Here is a 19,243-nt window from a genome sequence, read left to right on the forward strand (position 1 = left end):
GTCTGAACATAATGTAATAATAACGTATTAATAACACATCAATAATATATTAATTAATTAATTAATTAAACACAACCAAATGGAATCAGGACAATAAACGTCTCCAGTTTAGAGGCGTCTGAATCAGTTTCTGTGTTTCCAACATGTTCATGAGCTCTGAACGCTTCTCTAGAGGAAACCAGCTGATTTATCAAGATGCAACACACTTCCTGTCCAGGAGGGGGGGCGAGGGTGGGGGGGTGGGGGGGGTGTATACATGACGGGTGAGTCTGTCCAGGAGAACTAGTGCAGAGGAGAAACTGAGAGAGAAGGACGTGGAGAGACGAGAGAAAGAGACAAAGGTAGAGACACGTCAGAATCTGCAGAAAAGAGAAGAAGAAAATCTGAGACGACAACAGAAGAAGAAGAAGAAGAAGAAGAAGAAGAGATCAGGAGAAAGAGGAGGAGGAGGAGGAGGAGGAGTGGATGAAGGAGAGACAACAGTTTAGAGGACGAGTTAGAAACGGTAATAAATCTGATGAGTGTTTCATCTGAACTAAATGTTGCTGCTCGTTAACAAACAAACAAACAAAGGTTGTTGTCTTTGACAGGGTGACGTCATCAGCTGAGGGGGAGGAGCTTCAGGACATGGCGTTCAGGTCTTCCTGCTGGTGGGCGTGTCTCTGCGTCCTCTGGCTGAGAGACGTCTCCATGGCGTCACACTATGTCTTCCACTCCAAAAACGACTCCTTCAGTGACGCCCTGAGGACCTGCTCCCCCGGCGTCCTCACCACCCTCGCCACCGAGCAGGAGGTCAGCCAGATCCTCCAGCTGGTCTTGGTCCACGCGGCGCCTCAGGAGACCTTCATCTTCTGGGTCGGGCTGAGGAAGGACAAAAGCGAGTGTGTTATTCCTGCGCTGCCGCTCAGAGGGTTCAGATGGACGGAGACCGGTGAACAGGACTCCCAGGTGACCCAGTGGACGAAGGAGCCAGCTGAGACCTGCACAGAGATCCTGTGTGCGGCGCTGACAGGGCAGTTTGATGGGTCCAATGTGACCCAGTGGGGTCTGATCTCTGTGACATGTAAGAACCAGTACCAGTACATCTGCAAGCTGAAGGACAAGCCAACGGGACACTCACCTGAGACCAGTACACCTGCAGCAGAACCATATTCTAGACCATCTCCAATAAAACCAGGACCAACTACACCAGATCTTAGATATCTTACACCTACACCCAGTTCTGGTTCTGACCCGTGTGCTGACGGCTTCCAGAGAGATTCTTCTGGACGCTGCGTGGACATCAACGAGTGCAGCGGCGCCGTCTGCACGCCTCCACTGAACAACGACGTGGACAGAGGCAGCGGCGCGCTGTCCGCCATCCTGGTCCCGGCGGTGGTTGCTGTTGTGGTGCTGGTGGCGCTGGTGGTGGTTGTCGTGGTGACGGCTAAGTGCTGCCTGGTGAGACAGGCGAAGAGACACGCCTTGAGGAGAGCGCAGAAGATGGCGATGAAGAACAAACATGAGAAGACTTCCAAAGACACAACCAATGAGAAGGCAGCACCATGAGGGAGCAGAGCCGTGATTGGTCGGATTCAGTGACATCTGTACGCATTATGAAAATATGGACGTGACGGGAAGTAAGAAACCTGACTTACCTGGTTTCTACCTGAGCTTTGTCTGACAGGTTCACTGGAGCAAAACATCAGCTGATGTTGAACAAAGTGAGCCAATATTACATATCATGTCCTCCTTGTCTCCAGTATCTGCTGTGACCTCCTTGTAACTAAATGTTTCTGGTAACTGCTGATCAGTGGTCTACAGCAGCTTGGAGGAATTTTAGCCCATTCCTCAGAACAGAACCACTTCAGTTCTGAGATGCTGGTGGGTTTCCTCACATCAACTGCTTGCTTCAGGTCCTTCCACAACATTTCTATTGGATTAAGGTCAGGACTTTGACTTGGCCGTTCCTAAACATTCATCTTGTTCTTCTTTAACCGTTCTTTTGTAGAACCACTTGTGTTCTTGGGCTCGTTGTCTTGCTGCATGACCCAGTTTCTCTTCACATTCAGCTCATGGACAGATGTCCTGACATTTTCTTTTAGAGTTCACTGGTAGAATTCAGAATTCATTGGTCCATCAGTCAGAGCTGTTTCTTGCTATAGGCGAACTAGGCGAATGATTAGGGCCCCCAAGCCGCATGTTCATCCTCATCTGAGAATTAAAATGTCCTGTCTTTATCTGTAGCTATGTCTGTGTTGTTACATCCTTTATATGCTTCAAAATAAACGTAGGTCTGGATATTAATAAAATAAACTGCAATGATAAGCTGTGGTTGGTGTTTTTGTGGCAATATTGCGTCATATTCGTTGGACCGCACTGTCGCAAAGTGAGTGACAGTCAAAAGATAAAGGTAAAGCATTTGTTGGTGATGTGGGCTGGATAGGTGGAGGTGAAAAACCTTTTTTAGAAGGTTTGTTTATTTGTCCTGCTAGCCAGCTAGCTGGCCCTGGATAAATGTTAGCTAGCTAGCCCTGGATAAATGTTAGCTAGCTAGCCCTGGATAAATGTTAGCTAGCTGGCTAGGGTTTGTTTGTCATAAACTCAGCTTTAGTGTTTGCTTCATGAAAGTTGTCTAATATAAAATAAATGTGTCGCATGTGAATGGACAGTCTGTCATGGTCATAACTGACTGACTCCAGATCCATTTATTCATATCATTATTATTATTTTTATTGTCAGGGCCGTTTCTTGGTGGGGGCCCTTCCTAACCCTTAGATGGATTAAAGGAGTTTTATTGTCATTACACACATGTTGGTACATGAGGTGGAACGAAATTAGTTGCAAGCAAAAGCAGGAACAGTAAAAGTAAGAGTATAAAAATAGAATAAAATTAGCAAACTAAGTATAAAAAATAGGCAAGTAAGTAATATAAATATAGAAAGTGACAATTGTACACTAATGGAGTCTGTGCAAAACGACTGCATTCAGTGCAGATGTATCTGTGGTTGGTTGGGGGGGGGGGGGGTCAGTGGTCTCGCAGATATTTGACACTTAACATTATTTTAGCATCACTTAGGATTCATTTTCAACTTTAGTGTGTGTTTTATAGGCCTCTAATTAGTAGTGTGCTATTGTTTTATAATAAATATTTTAAAGGTTTGTCTTTTAAGTGATTGAGGCCTTGTGTTTATTTTAGACTACTGTGTCAGTGGATCATTCATCTTAGTTTTATTTCTTTCACTAGTCCTATGTCTAAATTAACGCAGAAAACTCTTAAAGGTGACAACTTTGCAATTGGGGACACTGTACATCACAATGATTAATATAAAAATAGATTCATTTTAATTTTCTGTATTGCAGCAACATCACTGCAATTATAAAATAGGAATATGTGCTAATGATCTGTTTTGCTTGATAAGGAGCTTTGTCTTTGGGAGCAATTCTAAAATAATTTGGAGCTCCAGACGTTGAGCTAAAGGATCTACGGAACGTCCTGACCAGGGCCCGTGTTCCTACAGATTCCTAGAATCCTCTCAGAGCTCCTACCTCAGTCTAAAAGCTCCTAGCTAGGAGTCTTAGCTTAGCAGTGATTCCAGAACATTCTCAGAGAACTCTGATCAAGGAATGGACAGAAACTCTGATCTTAGTGAGGAGGTGTGGTTGACCCTGTTGTGATTGGTTGATCCTAAAAGCTGTTGGTGATGCTGGGCCTAGAATGGAGCGTCAGATCAACAGACTTAATCATAGAATCTAATCTCTATGATACGATGGAGTATTAGGGCCACATCGAGGGGAAAAAAATCACAAACTTCGAGAATAAAGTCGTAATTTATGAAAATAAAGTCGTAATTTATGAGAATAAAGTCATAATTTTATAAGAATTTTTGTGTCCGCAGACTGTCCACATACTTCAGTTAGTCTACTTTTCTACTGCCTGAGTGTCCACTGTCCACATACTTTTGAACACTTAGTGACAGGAAACAGCCTGTTTACAAACTATTTCCTGTAAAAAAAAAAATCTTCTGTCTTCTTCCTGGTGTGATCATGTGATCAGGTTTCAGCCAATCAGGAACCAGATGGTTAAATGAACAGATGATACAGATGTTTTCATGGAGGAAACTTTATCAGAGACTCTGACGATCTCTGCTGGAGACGTCAGGAACTACAGACTGACCGACCAATCATCTGAATGATTGATTGATTGGTTAATTGGTTGATTGACTGATTACAGTTTGGTAACTCTTGGTCAGACTTCCTCCATCAGAATGTGTCCTTGAAACGACTCAATAAAGTTTTCATCTTTCAAACAGGAAGTGTTTTTATTTTTTGTTCTGACTCCTGATGAACTTATTGATCTCAACAACACAAAACCTCGTCCATCTTGTTTCTGTCTGTCAGCACACAGAGGATCAGGTCAAAGGTCAAAGGTCGAGAACACGTCCATAAAAATACCATTTTATAATTATATTAATAATTTATACAATTAAGAATCAAGATATTGATCCGTGGTTAAACTGATGATGGTGTAGTACCCGCTCTGTCCTGTGGGGGCAGCGCAGCGAGGGAAGATCCTACCGGAAACAGCAGTAGAAGAAGAAGAAGGAGGAGGAGGAGCAGGAAGCAGCAGCAGCAGAAGAAGAAGCGGCTCGTGTCTGTTCGGTCTCAGTTTAAGATGGCGGATACAGAGGGTGAGTGTGCTGCACGTTCTCCTGATTCTACTCCTGCTTTCATTGATTAGAAGTAATAATAATAATAATATATAATAATAATAATAATAATAATTTAAAGGAATGAATCTGTTATTGGTCAGAACTGAATCTGTTGAGGCCTCTCTGCTTTTATTACCTGCACCAGACTCCGTTCAGAAATCAGAGACTTTAAGGAGGTTTAGTTTTTACTGCCGTTAGTTCAGAGTTGTCCGATTTAAGGACGTTTAAGGTGGAATTCACAAATAAAGAAACAAACTAAGGCAGAAAGGTTCTCTCTCATGAGACGTTCACGACTAAAATCTGTTGGACTCCCTGAATGACCCGCGCTAACAGCTCAGCTACGTCAGTTACCGATGATTGAACCTGATCAGTTTCCTGTTTCAGTCTGATCGAAGACTCCTCTGATCAGTAACCTCATCGATTATCAGCTGTTACACGTTTTATCGGTTTTATCAGCGCACAGGGCCTGTTAGCTCCAGAGTTAGCCGCCTCATGCTAACACACGTGTTGCAGGAGGGGCCACGTGGGCTGCAGGAGTTGGTTCAAACTCATCGATAAGGGATCAGCAGTAAAATCTGTTTTAATCAAATAAATGATCTAAAGATTATTTGATTATTTCTGAGACCAAAGTTTATATTGATAGTTTTATATCTTGGTTATTAATCGGTCACTGAGTCGCGCCCTGTGCAGCCGCTGCTGGGTTCATGCTGTTATGTGAATATAGCAGCAGGACGTAGCAGTGGGCGGGGCAATCAGAGGTCAGAGGTCATTAAATGTGTTTGTTTCAGCAGCATCGGGGAAGAAGAAGAAGAAGTCGAAGAAAGTCAGTGAAGAAGAAGTCGGGGTGAGTGCGGCGCTGGTTAGTCTAGTTGTGTGTGTTTGACCCGTCGTTAACCCCCTGTGTCTCCTCAGGACATCCAGCAGAGCGGAGACTTCTTCATCCGTCCCGAGTCCAAGGTCGCCGCCCTCGACACGTCCCAGTGGCCCCTCCTCCTGAAGGTCAGTCCCCCTCTGCCCCCCTGGGTCCCAGCGGCTCTCGGTCATGTGACGTGATGAATCTGTTTATCCATTCGCTGAGTGCTGCCGTCTTGTCGCAGTCTCCGCCTCTGCTCCCGTTCTGGGGGCGGGGCCTCTCAGCCGCGGGCCGCATCGTCCCGGCGTTTTGCCGGCGGCGACCAGGACCCCGGCAGAGAGAAGGACTCGACTTGATGGCAGCCAAGACGATTTTACCCTTCTGATCACATGACGGCGAGCAGAACCTCACAGACCGCCAAAATAAAAGCGTGCTGCTTCCAGGTCGCGCGCTCCGACGCCAACGAAGTGTTTTATCTGTTGCAGAACTTCGACAAGCTAAACATCCGGACGGCTCACTACACTCCGCTACCCAATGGCAGCAACCCTCTGAAGAGACCCATCCAGGACTATGTCAGGTACCTTCAGGTGGATGCTAAGCTAACACGCTAATAGTTCTCTGAGCACACTGACATCTACTTCCTGTTTCCTGTCAGGTCGGGCTTCATCAACCTGGACAAGCCGGCGAACCCGTCGTCCCACGAGGTGGTGGCGTGGATCCGGAGGATCCTTCGGGTGGAGAAGACTGGTCACAGCGGGACGCTCGACCCCAAGGTCACCGGCTGCCTGATCGTCTGCGTCGACCGAGCCACACGATTGGTCAAGTCCCAGCAGAGCGCCGGTACGTCCTGTTACTGTCAGACTGAGGTCTCCAGCGAGCCTCTGTGTTAAATGTTGTTCCCACCCGGCTGACGGGTGCGTCAGCGCAGTAAAACCCAGCGGCCCCCTCACTACTCTCTGTGTGTGTGTTGCAGGTAAAGAGTATGTGGGAATTGTTCGGCTGCACAATGCTATAGAGAGCGAGCACACGCTGGCCCGGGTAAGTCTGGTTCCACTTGAGACTCACCTGGACGCTGACGTTTCAGCTTTATTGGTAGTTGATGTTGAGCTTGTGTGTGCTCTGATTGGCTGTCATGTGATTGGTCATGTGACCCCCCCTCTCTTTGTGCAGGCTTTGGAGACGCTGACTGGCGCTCTGTTCCAGAGGCCGCCGCTGATCGCAGCCGTTAAACGTCAGCTGAGGGTCCGGACGATCTACGAGAGCAAACTGATCGAATACGACCCCGAGAAGAGGCTGGGTGAGAAGCACACCTGTCCATCAACCCTGAGTACCCTGATCATCAGGTGTGTAATGTTTGTAGTGATGTCACAGTGATGTCACGGGTCACCTGACTGTGTTGCAGGTATCTTCTGGGTGAGCTGTGAAGCAGGAACCTACATCCGAACACTGTGTGTTCACCTCGGGCTGCTGCTGGGGGTCGGAGGTCAGATGCAGGAGCTGAGGAGGGTCCGGTCTGGAGTCCTGGGAGAGATGGTGAGCATCACTTCCTGTTTAGTTGCATCACTTCCTGTTTAGTTGCATCACTTCCTGTTTAGTTGCATCACTTCCTGTTTAAGCTCAAAGTGTTGAGTCCAGTCCTGCTGCTCGGTGCAGGTCTGTTAATTAGACTTTGAAACAGAAACTGCAGCAGAGACACAGGTGACTATGTGTCTGACTGGAGCCTCGACGCTGCTCACACCTGTATGACGTCACTCTGACATCACAGACACCTGTGTGACGCGGTAGAAGCGAGTTCTGAGTCCGACTCTGTTTGCAGGACAACATGGTGACGATGCACGACGTCCTGGACGCTCAGTGGCAGTTTGACCACAACAAAGACGAGTCGTACCTGAGGAGAGTGATCTTCCCTCTGGAGAAGCTGCTGGTGTCTCACAGACGTCTGGTGATGAAGGACAGCGCGGTGAGTCTTCCTCACCTGGTGGCATTCACCTGAGCGTGCTGAGTCGTCACTGACCTCGTGTCCGTCCGCAGGTCAACGCCATCTGCTACGGCGCCAAGATCATGCTGCCAGGTGTGCTCAGGTACGAAGACGGCATCGAGATGAACCAGGACATCGTCATCATAACGACCAAGGGGGAGGCCATCTGCACAGGTGAGGCGGGGGTCCGGGTGTGTCCAGGTGTGTACGGCGGGGTCCAGGTGTGTTGAAGCCACATGATGAGTAGCATAGATGCAGCAGCCTTCGGGCCGTGGTGACCTTTCATCTATCACCCTTGACTGATGGCTTCTTCTACCTGTGATCAGCTGACTCAGGTAAATCAGCTGATTGATGATACGGTTACTGACGAGTGTTCTCCGTCCTCAGCTGTCGCTCTCATGACGACCGCTGTCATCTCCACCTGCGACCACGGCGTGGTGGCTAAGATCAAGAGGGTGATCATGGAGAGAGACACGTATCCTCGGAAGTGGGGGCTGGGACCAAAGGTACCTGGATGAGTACTTAACGAGTGGTTGACGAGTAATTAACGAGTGATTAACGAGTGATTAACGAGTGATTAACGAGTAATTGTGTCTGATCAGGCCAGCCAGAAGAAGATGATGATCCAGAAAGGACTCCTGGACAAACACGGAAAACCCAATGGCAGCACGCCGCAGGACTGGAAGAGCCAATACGTGGACTACAGGTGAGTGAAGGGCGGGGCTTCAGATGAGTTAGGGTGGTGTGTTCAGGTGAGCTCAGGTAAACTGCAGAGAGTTATCCCTCTCTGAGCTGACGTGCTCTCTGAGGGAGTCGCTCTGCTACAGAAACACTCGGTCTGAGCTCCTGCAGCCGGCTCCACGCCACGCTGCCGCTCACCTGAGGACAGGCTGTCATGGAGGTCGCCGGGGGGGGTGCGTGGTGTCGTAGAGGTCGCCGGGGGGGTGCGTGATGTCATAGAGGTCATTGGGGGGGTCCGTGATGTTGTAGAGGTCGCCGGGGGGGTGCATGGTGTCGTAGAGGTCGCCGGGGGGGTGCGTGGTGTCGTAGAGGTCGCCGGGGGGGTGCGTGGTGTCGTAGAGGTCGCCGGGGGGGTCCGTGATGTTGTAGAGGTCGCCGGGGGGGTCCGTGATGTTGTAGAGGTCGCCGGGGGGGTGCATGGTGTCGTAGAGGTCGCCGGGGGGGTGCGTGATGTCATAGAGGTCATTGGGGGGGTCCGTGATGTTGTAGAGGTCGCCGGGGGGGTGCATGGTGTCGTAGAGGTCGCCGGGGGGGGTGCGTGATGTCATAGAGGTCATTGGGGGGGTCCGTGATGTTGTAGAGGTCGCCGGGGGGGTGCATGGTGTCGTAGAGGTCGCCGGGGGGGTGCGTGGTGTCGTAGAGGTCGCCGGGGGGGTGCGTGATGTCATAGAGGTCATTGGGGGGGTCCGTGATGTTGTAGAGGTCGCCGGGGGGGTGCGTGGTGTCGTAGAGGTCGCCGGGGGGGGTGCGTGATGTCATAGAGGTCATTGGGGGGGTCCGTGATGTCATAGAGGTCATTGGGGGGGTGCGTGATGTCTTTCAGACATGTTGATGAGTGTCTGTTTTGATTGACAGTGTCTCCAAGGCAACAGAGACAGGTGACACCTCAGCGAAGGTAAACTCTTCTTTATTGGTTGATGTTGATCATAAACAGCTGTCGGTCTTTCTGATTGGTTGGTTGCTAATATTGTCCTTTGACCTGCAGAGGAAAAGGGAGGCGGCTGACAGCGACGGAGAAACGACTCCGCCCACCACGCCGTCTGCAGAGGAAATAAAGAAAGAGAAGAAGAAAAAGAAAAAAGAGAAGAGATTAAAAATGGAAGAGGAGACTGGGGCGGAGCCCGAGGAGATGGGGGCGGAGCCTGACACAGAGGTCAGTTTAAAAGGACATTCACGATTTAAACGTGGTTCTTAGTCATGTGACCTGAACAGGAAGCTGATTGGTCACCTGTGATCAGGTGTTAAATGAATCTGTTTGTCCCACAGGTCGTTGAAAGCGCCAAAAAGAAGAAGAAGAAGAAGAAACAGAAAGAAGAGGACGCGTCAGAGTGATGATGGAACAGGAAGTGACGACGGACGCTGTGGGACTGAACAGTTTAAAGGACTCATGAAGCAGGAGACCAGTTTGTTTTTATATGTAAATCTTTATTTTTTTTCATCTGTAAATAAGTGAACAGGAAGTCTGTACTTTCAGAATAAAAGTGTTTTCTGTATTTGTCATGGAACATTCAGTTTGTCTCAGTGACGGCCTTCTGGGGTCAAAGGTCACAGATGTCTTAGATGGTCTCAGACTGGCCTCTGATTGGCTGCAGACGTAGAAGGTGAAGCTTTATTTTTATTTTTTTACTGAATGTTTGCTTCTGAAAGATTTTAAAGGATTTAAGATCAGCTGATCAGCTGTTTATACTGTGAGCTAATCTTCTTCATCTGTTTAAGTTAATGGCCTCTATTAAAACAAACATTATTATATATTTATATTGGTGACATTTACTGTGGTAACAGGAAGCTCTGAGTCAGATCAGTTTAATGATTCTGTCCTTGTCCACTAATGATTCACATGATCTAAGACGTCTGACGTCCTCAGTCGTCTGCTCATGTTTATCTAAAAAGTGTTTAAATAGAAACTCTGGGTGAGCCTTCAGTTAGTGGGGGTGTATGAGAGGAGGAAACTACAGGAACCACCTACGTTTCAACCTGACACACATACACAAGATTATTCATCTGGGCTCCACAAAGCTCTGAGCTGCTCAGAGTAACGTGAGTTCACTTCAAGAGGGTGAACTTGAAGTGAAAAGAAGTAATGCTCTATGTAAAATCACTTTCATCGACAACTCGACGCCTTTCGGAGCACAGCAATCTGCAGTGCAAAGCTGCAGCTTGTAAAAACAAAGCTCTCAAATCTGAAACTAAACGGTGTTTTGATAAACTGACATCACAGCTACCTGAGGAAGTTTCCAAATTTGTGGAAAGGGCCCAAACTGCACAACACAAGATCAACAGCAGCCCCTCGCTGGTGCTAAAACACCTTCCATCACCACCCAGGACAGGAAGGCTCTCGGGTCACTGCGGGGCCTCCAGGGGCCTCATGTACAAAGACTTGAGTAGATTTCATTCTAAGACGTGACGCATGCTCAGATCTAGAAGCACATTTCCTTTGTACATCCCAGTCGAGTGCACATGTTTAACCCGACTCCTCCATGTCCACGCCGGTTAGGGGCAGCGTCTCCAATTCTCTTTCTGTGAAGTTCTTCTTTTTCCGTCTTACTCATTCTTATGTTTTCATTTTCTGATCGTGCAGAGAGGGGACTCTCAGGTGCAGAGTCAATTTAAATATAATCTGCATATTTAAAAAGGGGGCGTGGTCAGGGAGGGGTCAGGTACAACATGTGTGCTCAATTCCACGTTGATTGGGATGAACAAAGGAAATGTGCTTCTGGATTTGAGCGTGCTCCACGTCTTAGAAGGAAACCCACTGAAGTCTTTGTACATGAGGATCCAGATCTCCTTCACAGGAAACAGCCCCACCCACTGGTTCAGGTACGTGGACGACACTTGGGTCAACATCAAGACACAGGAGGTGGAACCTTTCACACAGCACATCCTTTCCTGGACCGTCTGGTGCATGTGGAAGAAGACCGAAGCCTCAACACTGGAGTATACAGGAAACCCACTCACACTGACCAGCACTTATTATTTGACTCCCCCCTCCCCCTGGAACACAAACTAGGGGTCATCAGAACGCTTCAGCACCGAGCACAGACTGTACCCACACACAGGAGAGCCAGCTCATCAGGAAACGATTCAGCGGTCCACCTACACCTGAAGGACAAAGGACACTCCTTTGAAGACAACAACATCCAGATCATAGCCAGAGAAGACCGATGGTTTGAAAGAGGAGTAAAGGAAGCCATCTATGTCAGACTGGAAAAACCTTCACTGAACAGAGGAGGTGGACTGATGTTTAATCTGACATCTATTTACAATACAGTTTTAACTCCTGTCCCCAAGAAGTTTCAGTCTCATTCACACCTTGACACTGGAGCCTGTGACGGACAGGAGTCGTTAAAGCACCCCCCCCCCCCCCCCCCCAACTACAGGTAAGTACCCAGCTGTTAATGAACATTAGCTGTTTACACAAACAAGTCAAGTCAGTTTCTGTTGAGCTCCAACTACAGTTTCCTATTTAAATGTCTCAAAAAACTCTACAGGTCGCTTCTTATCTCAAAGAGTTTCTCCCAGAGACCAAACTCTAAGAACATTCTTAGAATCATGATGTTTCCTCAGAGTAGATCCTGGTGAAGATAAAAGGTATTCCTAAAGAGTCTCAGCTCTTCAGAGAGCTCCTAAGGTGAGATCTGTTCAGAGCAGGGAGGAGGACTTTTAGAGGTTTAGGAGTTTCTGAAGCAGAAAGGAGACATTTATCTGTTGTGCTATATTTCCTCATGTCTGCTTCTTGTCTTGTAGTGTGACACTGGAGACAAATCGACATCTTAAACTCTTTTATTCTCATTGACCAGTTGATCTAGAAGCAAACACTGTTCCTCTGTCCAGTTGGGTTTCCTACTTCATTGCTGTTCAGTTTGCTTCTTCTGCTTCTTCTAGGCCGGTTATCAATCACAGAACCTGATGAAAGCTGAGACATTTTACCCTCGTTAATACCAGATGATGAAACATGACCAGCAGGTAAATGAATGGAAGCAGATCAATAGAACTATCAGCATGTGAATACTGTGGTAGTGTTGTACTATTAAAGGTGAACTACTACTTTTTACCACCTGGACCTTATTTCTGACATAAAATACGATTCTTTCCTCACCCATACAACGTTCGTGTAATTTGCAGTTGTTCAGGAGATATTTAGATCAGCGTATATCCATATAGTGGGAGTGACTGGGGCACTGAAACGCAGCCTCTAAATAACAGTTTATTTAGTTACCTGTTATCTGTCCTCTGACCTGGATGATGTCATCTCTGAGCGGCGTGTGCACCTGTGACAGTTAGCTTGTTTACCTGTTATTTGCTACTGCTAGTTTTTTGCAACATGGCTGAATATTTTTCTGATTCTGAGGTTGTGGACGAACCATAGCATCGGTGCCCCATTCACTCCCACTATATGGATATACGCTGATGTAAGTATCTCCCGACTGACTACAAATTACACAAAAGTTATATGGGTGAGTAAATGACCGTATTTTATGCCAGAAATAAGGTCCAGGTTGTAAAAAACAGTAGTTCCCCTAGTAGAGCTACTATTTATTTATTTTATGTCAAATATTATTTATAATTCCACAGTCTTCATAGAGATTAGATTCTATGATTAAGTCTGTTGAGCTGACGCTTCATTCTAGGCCCAGCATCACCAACAGTGTATTTTTACCAACCACACCTCCTCACTGAGATCAGAGTCTCAGAGAACGTTCTAGAATCAGTCCTAAGCTAAGACTCCTAGGAACGTTTAGGCCGAGGTAGGAGCTCTGAGAGGTTCTAGGAGTCTGAAGGAACACAGGCCCTGATTACATGGATTCAAACATTTAGTAAAGTTTGTTTTTATTGTCTGAGACGCTTTTAATTTTAAAGTCAAACCACCAACAGAATTATGTTTAATTTTGAAGTGACAGGAAGTGATTGTTTCCCTTCAAACATTCAGACGTCATAAATAAAAGATCAAGTTATTGGTCAGTAATCAATTCTCTGTTCACGTCCAGTGATGAATGATTAAACCTGGTCGCACAGAGCCGTCGCACAGAGCCGCTCTGTGATTGGTCGCACAGAGCCGTCGCACAGAGCCGCTCTGTGATTGGTCGCACGGAGCCGCTCTGTGATTGGTCGCACAGAGCCGCTCTGTGATTGGTCGCACAGAGCCGTCGCACAGAGCCGCTCTGTGATTGGTCGCACGGAGCCGCTCTGTGATTGGTCGCACAGAGCCGTCGCACAGAGCCGCTCTGTGATTGGTCGCACAGAGCCGCTCTGTGATTGGTCGCACAGAGCCGTCGCACAGAGCCGCTCTGTGATTGGTCGCACAGAGCCGCTCTGTGATTGGTCGCACAGAGCCGCTCTGTGATTGGTCGCACAGAGCCGTCGCACAGAGCCGCTCTGTGATTGGTCGCACAGAGCCGCTCTGTGATTGGTCGCACAGAGCCGTCGCACAGAGCCGCTCTGTGATTGGTCGCACAGAGCCGCTCTGTGATTGGTCGCACAGAGCCGTCGCACAGAGCCGCTCTGTGATTGGTCGCACAGAGCCGCTCTGTGATTGGTCGCACAGAGCCGCTCTGTGATTGGTCGCACAGAGCCGCTCTGTCAGCAGACAGCAGAGCTCTGTCATTGGTCAGACGCAATCGCAGCTCAGCGGGTCTCTACGTGAGCTGGTGACGACTCGGACTCTGTGATTGGTCAGTTTCTGGAGGTCAGAGGTCAGCTGCAGCAGGCGAGGACTGGGCTGGTAGACGACCCAGCTGGGGTCGGCCGGGTCCGGTCTGTAGTACGAATCCAGAACCTCCAGAGTGTGGAGACGCTGCAGCTGCTGCAAAGACAGGAAGTCCTCGTCTGACACGTGTTGATGTCTGCGGCGGGAAACGGCAGGTTACTATGACAACTGGCTGAGTTAGAAATGAGGCGTGAGAGACTCACCTGATGGACAGCGTCCTAAGCTGAGGGAAGAGCAGTGGGAGGAGCCTGATGAGGCCAGAGGAGGAGCTCCAGGGCTCCAGGTGCAGGTGCTCCAGGTGAGGAGCTCTGACTGAGACCAGTTCTAGGTCTTTAGGCTCCAGGTCCACGCTCAGCGTCAGGCTGAGGAGGGACGACGGCAGGAAGGACGCGTACTCCGCCAGAGGGTGGCCTCCTATTGGACAGAGAGAGGTCACGTGACGTCAGGTAATGGGAACGTTAAACCGACTCACCGTGAACACTGAGGCTGCGAAGTTCTGGCAGCGACGTCAGCCACGTCTGCAGGTGACAGGTGGGTCCAGGTACGGAGTACAGGTGGAAGACTGACAGGCTGCGGAGGCGGGACAACGGCTGCAGGACTTCCTGCGTCACCACGGCGTCGTAGTCCAACAGCTGCAGGTCAGACAACTGCAGAGCGGCATCACCTGGAGAACGGACAACACCCGGAGTTACGAACCAGACGGGGTACGGCTGTGGTTACAGGGCGGCTTACCTGTGTGGTGGGCGGGGCTAAAGAAGTCATGTGACAGGGCTCTGTAGGTGATCATGGTCCAGGACAGGTGTCTGAGCTGGGTCAGGTGAGCGAGGACGCCGCTCAGCGTCGGTACCCTGAGGCTGCCGTCGTGGTGCAGCAGCAGAGACGTGAGACGGGTCAGCTGACTGATGGCGGCCAGCAGGTGAGAGGCTGAACAGGTGAGCTGGACGTTACAGAGGCTGAGCTCCGTCAGCTGACTCACAGGAAACAGGAAGTCCAGGTTCCTCAGTGGCACGGAACAGGAAGTGAGGGACAGGCGCGACAGCTGGTGGAACAGTCTGAGGTCGTCGACGCCCCCTTCTCTCCAGTCGTCCAATCGCAGCGCGTAGAGAGCAGGAAGCCAGGTGGACAACTGCTTCAGGTCCTTCTTCCTTCCTGAGCGCACGCACAAGCTGCCCACGTGCCTCTGAGCCAGGCTGCGCCAGAACGGGCGGTTGTAGCGCGAGAAGTCCCGCAGCGTCACACTGAAGCCCCTCCACAGGGGGTGGGACTTATCCATCAGCCTCTGGAAGTGGGAGCAGGTGCAGCGCATGCTCAGTTTGTCCCTCCAGGACAGGAAGCTGAACACCTGGAGCCACAGCTCGACCGGAAGCCGCAGCGCTGACGCCATCACCACGTCGCACTCCATTACTGATTTAATTTGATTATTGACGGACGTATGGTCACGTGACGTAGGTCAGCGGGGCGCGGGAGACGTCATCGCCACGGTGTGACGTCAGAGCAGCCGTTTGGATCGATGCGTTCTGATCTGTGGTCGAAACTCTGACGAGACCAGGTTTTCTTCTTCTCTTGCTTCCTGTCAGAGCAAAGAGAGGCGGACCAGGAAGAGGTCTCACTCTGCTGCTGACCTCATCATCCATCCGGGAACTTTAGTGATCAACACGGAAGTAAACACATTTATACTATGTTGTTGTGTATAAAAAATAAATAAAAGTGTTTTACATGATTGTAGTTGTGATGAAGTGATGATGTCTCACTCTGACCTGTTCTCTAGCAGCAGACAGAGTGAGACCTCTTCACTAGAAAACATCCTGCTTGTGTGCTCGCGTCACTGTCTGTAAATTACGTAACGCCGCTCCCGTCAGCCAATCAGCGTCAGTTCCATTTATTTATATAATCTGACCCAAGACATTTAACAGAGACCGGTCTGAAACCAGAGCGGATCTGTAGCTTGGGTTTCAGACTGAACTGAACTGATTTCATTTTCTTTTTGTTTTAATATTATTATTTTTAATCAGTTTGCTGTTGTTAATGTGAACATGACAATAAAGACCCTGACTGTTGGTGACTTCTCTGTCTCCAGGAAATAATAATGGATATTCCACTGAAAATAAAGATTAGATTAGATTAGATTAGATCAGATTAAGAGCAGTATATAAAAGTATAATACTAGGCAGTCATTATACCATACATGTGAACATACATACATATTAACATTTCTGATCAAAGGTTTTTATTAAAGGTTAAGGTCTTCTTTATAACATTAACTTAAAATAACCTTCCCTCCTGCCAGCCTTACAAATACAGAAATAAATCACATTCAGGAAGTGACATCACTCCTTTGGTGAGACGTCAGAGAAGAATCAAACCATCTGAGTTGGTAAATACTGTGATCAGAGAGTTTTAACTTTAAAACTGCTCTAAAAGCGGTCACGTGATGAGGAACAAAGGCAGGTACAGGTTTATGAATTAAAGACAGAGACAGACATCCTGTCAACAAAGATGAGTTTATATCTGATCCATGTGTAAACACAGTCAGGATCAGCAGGAGGCGCTGCTGAGCAGGAGAGACACCACAGAAGAAGAAGCGCAGGGGCAGCAGAGACAGAAGAAGAAGAAGAAGAAGAAGACATGAGGAGGAGAAGTTGATCAGATGGAAGGTGGGTGGATGTTTACAGGCTGGTGATCGATTATGATCAACTTCTCTGATCCATAGATTCACTGATGAGGAAATAAGAACCTGCACGAGGCTCCACGTGGAGAACAACAACAGTAATCAGCTGATCAGCGCTGATTGGCTGACTCCATCATCACAACAGAATCTGTTTTTCTGTGATCGATTATTAGTCATCGAATATTATTAATAACCAAAGACAGTGATCAGTTATTAACTGTCACAGTATTAATCATCAGATCAAATGTTTCCTTGTTTTACATTAAAGGAAAAGCAGGCGACTCTGATGACATCACGGTGACCTCATCAAACAGGAAGTGCTCTGCTGTCACAGGAAGCGGCAGAAAGATCCGGGACAATGCGGCGGACTGGCACAACCTGATGCTGAAGTGGGACAAACTGAACGAGGACGGATTCAACATGGCGGCCGCCATCGTCAACATGAGACGGTGCGTTCAGGGTCCGTCCGTCACTTTAACGTCTTTACATTCACTGAAACACACGGACGGTGAAGAGGACGTCCTCAGAGTTTACTTCCTGTTTATAACATAAAGCCTTAATTTCCCACAATGCACCTGGAGCTGTGCTGCAGGTAGAACATGGCCCGTTGTTAACCGCCTCTTCCTCTGATTGGTTCAACAGTTCACAGAGTGATCAGCTGCAGGAGTCTTCATCACCTTCATCATCCTCATCAGCTGTGTCAGAGTATGGGGGCGGAGCCTCACAGCTTCAGGAGGAATGCTGTAACCTTCAGGACGTCGTTGATAAAATGGTGCCGCTTCATTTAACTTTATTTATACTGTTTGTGTTTACATGCTGGTGCTCTGCTCTGATTGGCTCCGTTCATGTCACATCATTTCCTGTGAGTGGAATGCAGTCATCATGTTGTTACCTTCTACCTGTCAGGTTGCCGTGGTGATGAAGATGGAGCGTCTGATGACATCACAGCAAGGCGTTCAGGATCTGGAGGAGTTTCAGTTCGGACCCGAAGGAAGAAAGGTTCCTCTGTTTCACAGCTGGTCCACCAGACAGTTCGGTGGGTTCACCTGAGACTCACCTGAGACTCACCTGAGACTCACCTGAGAATCCCAGCAGATCACTTCGGTCTGAAAGTGCAGGCCTACTTGTGGTTCCTAGAATTTCAAAAAGTAGAATGGGAGGTAGAGCTTTCAGCTCTCAGGCTCCTCTCCTGTGGAACCAGCTCCCAGTTTGGGTTCGGGAGGCAGACACTCTCTCTATTTTTAAGGTCAGGCTTAAGACTTTCCTTTTTGATCAGGCTTATAGTTAGGGCTGGACTAAACCATCCCTTAGTTATGCTGCTATAGGCCTAGGCTGCTGGGGGACGATGCACCAAACACATGTCCTCCTTCTTTCTTCTCTCTCCTCTCTCGCATCCTCCACTTTCTTTTCTCTGGCACAGAGCTCTTGCCCTCTAATTTCCTATCTACTACTAGTCATACAATTCTGTGCTATTACTATGTAGAATGTTTACTGCTGTGTGTGTCCCACCCCCCCACCCCCCTTCCCCCCCTTCCCCCCTCTTCTTGTGAGTATCTCTGGCCTGGAGTGGTGTGTTTCCTGTGGAGCTCTATACTACATCTCTGTTGTCGTGGTCTCATCAGCCTGCCCAGTCTTCATGGAATCCTGCAGTTATCCACTCCTACCTGAATGAACAATTCTCCAACCTGCCTATGATTCCTCTTACATTTTCAAACTGTCATGTAACATCATCAGTTTGTATCATCAGATTCCACATGTACGCTTTAGTCAGATATGTGTATCTATGACAGATGTATGTTTATCTTGCTGTTCTCTTCTCTTCTCTCTTTGCTGTTCTCTTCTCTCTTTCTTCTGTCTGTACCCGGCTGGCCTTAGGCAGATGCTTCCTCCATATGAGCTGGGTTCTGGTTCTGGTTCTGGTTCTGCTCGAGGTTTCTTCCTGTTAAAAGGGAGTTTTTCCTGCCACCGTTGCCTTCAGGCTGCTCTGGGGGTTCCAGGCCGGGTTTTTGTAAAGCGTCTTGAGACGATTTGTATTGTTATTGACGCTATATAAATAAAACTGAATTGAATTGAATTGAATCCCATCCCGAGCTCATGTCTGTCTGTGGTTGTTCCAGGCGCGTCGTCTCGTCTCCTGTTGGACGCCTTCAGTCAGGAGCTGAGGCTGAAGCAGACCATCCTCCAGGAAGTGGCCCACACGACGACCTCTGACCTCAGCATGGTCTACCTGTCCTGCTGGCTCCACCAACCCTTCATCCCCACTCAGACCAGACTCCACCTGGAGGCTCTGCTGCTGGAGACCGGGCACCGGGCGCTCTGACGGGGTCAGGGTCCGGCCACATCCAGGTCTAGACTGAGTACTGATGGACTGACGTGAAATAAATAGATTTTATCTGTTGTTGTTGTTGAGGTCAGAGGATCCTGATGAAGAGTTGGAGACACGACTCATCATCATCAGTTTATTGGAGGAACAGGAACAAGTTTAATTCTTTCAGAACTCCAACATCAACAGGACAATTAAAGTTTCCTCCAAACTGCTTTTATAAAAAGTAATAAAATAGTGCAACTTCTTTAAACTTTGTTTTTATATTTATCTACATATAAACAT

The 19,243-nt window shown here is 48.2% G+C and overlaps 4 protein-coding genes across 6 annotated transcripts; 3 read left to right on the forward strand and 1 right to left on the reverse strand.

The window, feature by feature from the left end:
- The first annotated feature begins 307 nt into the window (after positions 1-307).
- On the forward strand, positions 308-2,183 carry clec14a (C-type lectin domain containing 14A). Its single transcript, XM_084568766.1, has 2 exons — positions 308-505; positions 591-2,183. The coding sequence occupies exon 2, from the start codon at positions 628-630 to the stop codon at positions 1,546-1,548; it is 921 nt and encodes a 306-aa protein (XP_084424892.1). The 5' UTR covers positions 308-505; positions 591-627; the 3' UTR covers positions 1,549-2,183.
- Positions 2,184-4,595: 2,412 nt separating this feature from the next.
- Positions 4,596-9,756, forward strand: dkc1 (dyskeratosis congenita 1, dyskerin; the record flags this gene model as incomplete). Of its 3 annotated transcripts, none has more annotated exons than XM_084568365.1 (15): positions 4,596-4,670; positions 5,483-5,535; positions 5,604-5,690; positions 6,030-6,121; positions 6,200-6,384; positions 6,518-6,582; positions 6,715-6,841; positions 6,947-7,077; positions 7,361-7,504; positions 7,576-7,696; positions 7,910-8,028; positions 8,125-8,228; positions 9,119-9,158; positions 9,249-9,416; positions 9,530-9,756. In XM_084568365.1, exons 1-15 carry the CDS (start codon positions 4,655-4,657, stop codon positions 9,593-9,595), a joined length of 1,518 nt encoding a protein of 505 aa, XP_084424491.1. In that variant the 5' UTR covers positions 4,596-4,654. The 3 variants fall into 3 exon arrangements, with proteins under 3 accessions (XP_084424491.1, XP_084424490.1, XP_084424492.1); XM_084568364.1 differs by having other exon boundaries at positions 4,650-4,670; positions 5,480-5,535; XM_084568366.1 differs by lacking the exons at positions 9,119-9,158; positions 9,249-9,416; positions 9,530-9,756 and having other exon boundaries at positions 4,650-4,670; positions 5,480-5,535; positions 8,125-8,232.
- A 2,271-nt stretch (positions 9,757-12,027) lies between these two features.
- On the reverse strand, positions 12,028-16,004 carry LOC311505992 (uncharacterized protein). The gene is made up of 4 exons (XM_084569856.1): positions 14,700-16,004; positions 14,440-14,631; positions 14,171-14,381; positions 12,028-14,103 (listed from the first exon to the last, which is right to left on the reverse strand). Exons 1-4 carry the CDS (start codon positions 15,367-15,369, stop codon positions 13,869-13,871), a joined length of 1,308 nt encoding a protein of 435 aa, XP_084425982.1. The 5' UTR covers positions 15,370-16,004; the 3' UTR covers positions 12,028-13,868.
- A 186-nt stretch (positions 16,005-16,190) lies between these two features.
- cinp (cyclin dependent kinase 2 interacting protein) lies at positions 16,191-19,211 on the forward strand. Its single transcript, XM_084569338.1, has 5 exons — positions 16,191-16,621; positions 16,904-17,084; positions 17,278-17,407; positions 17,542-17,671; positions 18,753-19,211. The coding sequence occupies exons 1-5, from the start codon at positions 16,615-16,617 to the stop codon at positions 18,953-18,955; spliced, it is 651 nt and encodes a 216-aa protein (XP_084425464.1). The 5' UTR covers positions 16,191-16,614; the 3' UTR covers positions 18,956-19,211.
- The last annotated feature ends 32 nt before the right edge of the window (positions 19,212-19,243 follow it).

Source organism: Chelon labrosus, assembly GCF_963514085.1.
Source record: "Chelon labrosus genome assembly, chromosome: 20".
Taxonomy (NCBI): Eukaryota; Metazoa; Chordata; class Actinopteri; order Mugiliformes; family Mugilidae; genus Chelon; species Chelon labrosus.

Coding starts and splice junctions, on each gene's coding strand:
- cinp (XM_084569338.1), top strand. Junction 17,408..17,541: donor AGGACGTCGTTGATAAAATG/GTGCCGCTTCAT, acceptor TCTACCTGTCAG/GTTGCCGTGGTGATGAAGAT. Junction 17,672..18,752: donor CTGGTCCACCAGACAGTTCG/GTGGGTTCACCT, acceptor TGGTTGTTCCAG/GCGCGTCGTCTCGTCTCCTG.
- clec14a (XM_084568766.1), top strand. CDS start 628: ATGGCGTTCAGGTCTTCCTGCTGGTGGGCGTGTCTCTGCGTCCTCTGG.
- LOC311505992 (XM_084569856.1), bottom strand. CDS start 15,369: ATGGAGTGCGACGTGGTGATGGCGTCAGCGCTGCGGCTTCCGGTCGAG. Junction 14,632..14,699: donor TAGCCCCGCCCACCACACAG/GTAAGCCGCCCT, acceptor TCCGTTCTCCAG/GTGATGCCGCTCTGCAGTTG. Junction 14,382..14,439: donor TCGCAGCCTCAGTGTTCACG/GTGAGTCGGTTT, acceptor TCTGTCCAATAG/GAGGCCACCCTCTGGCGGAG.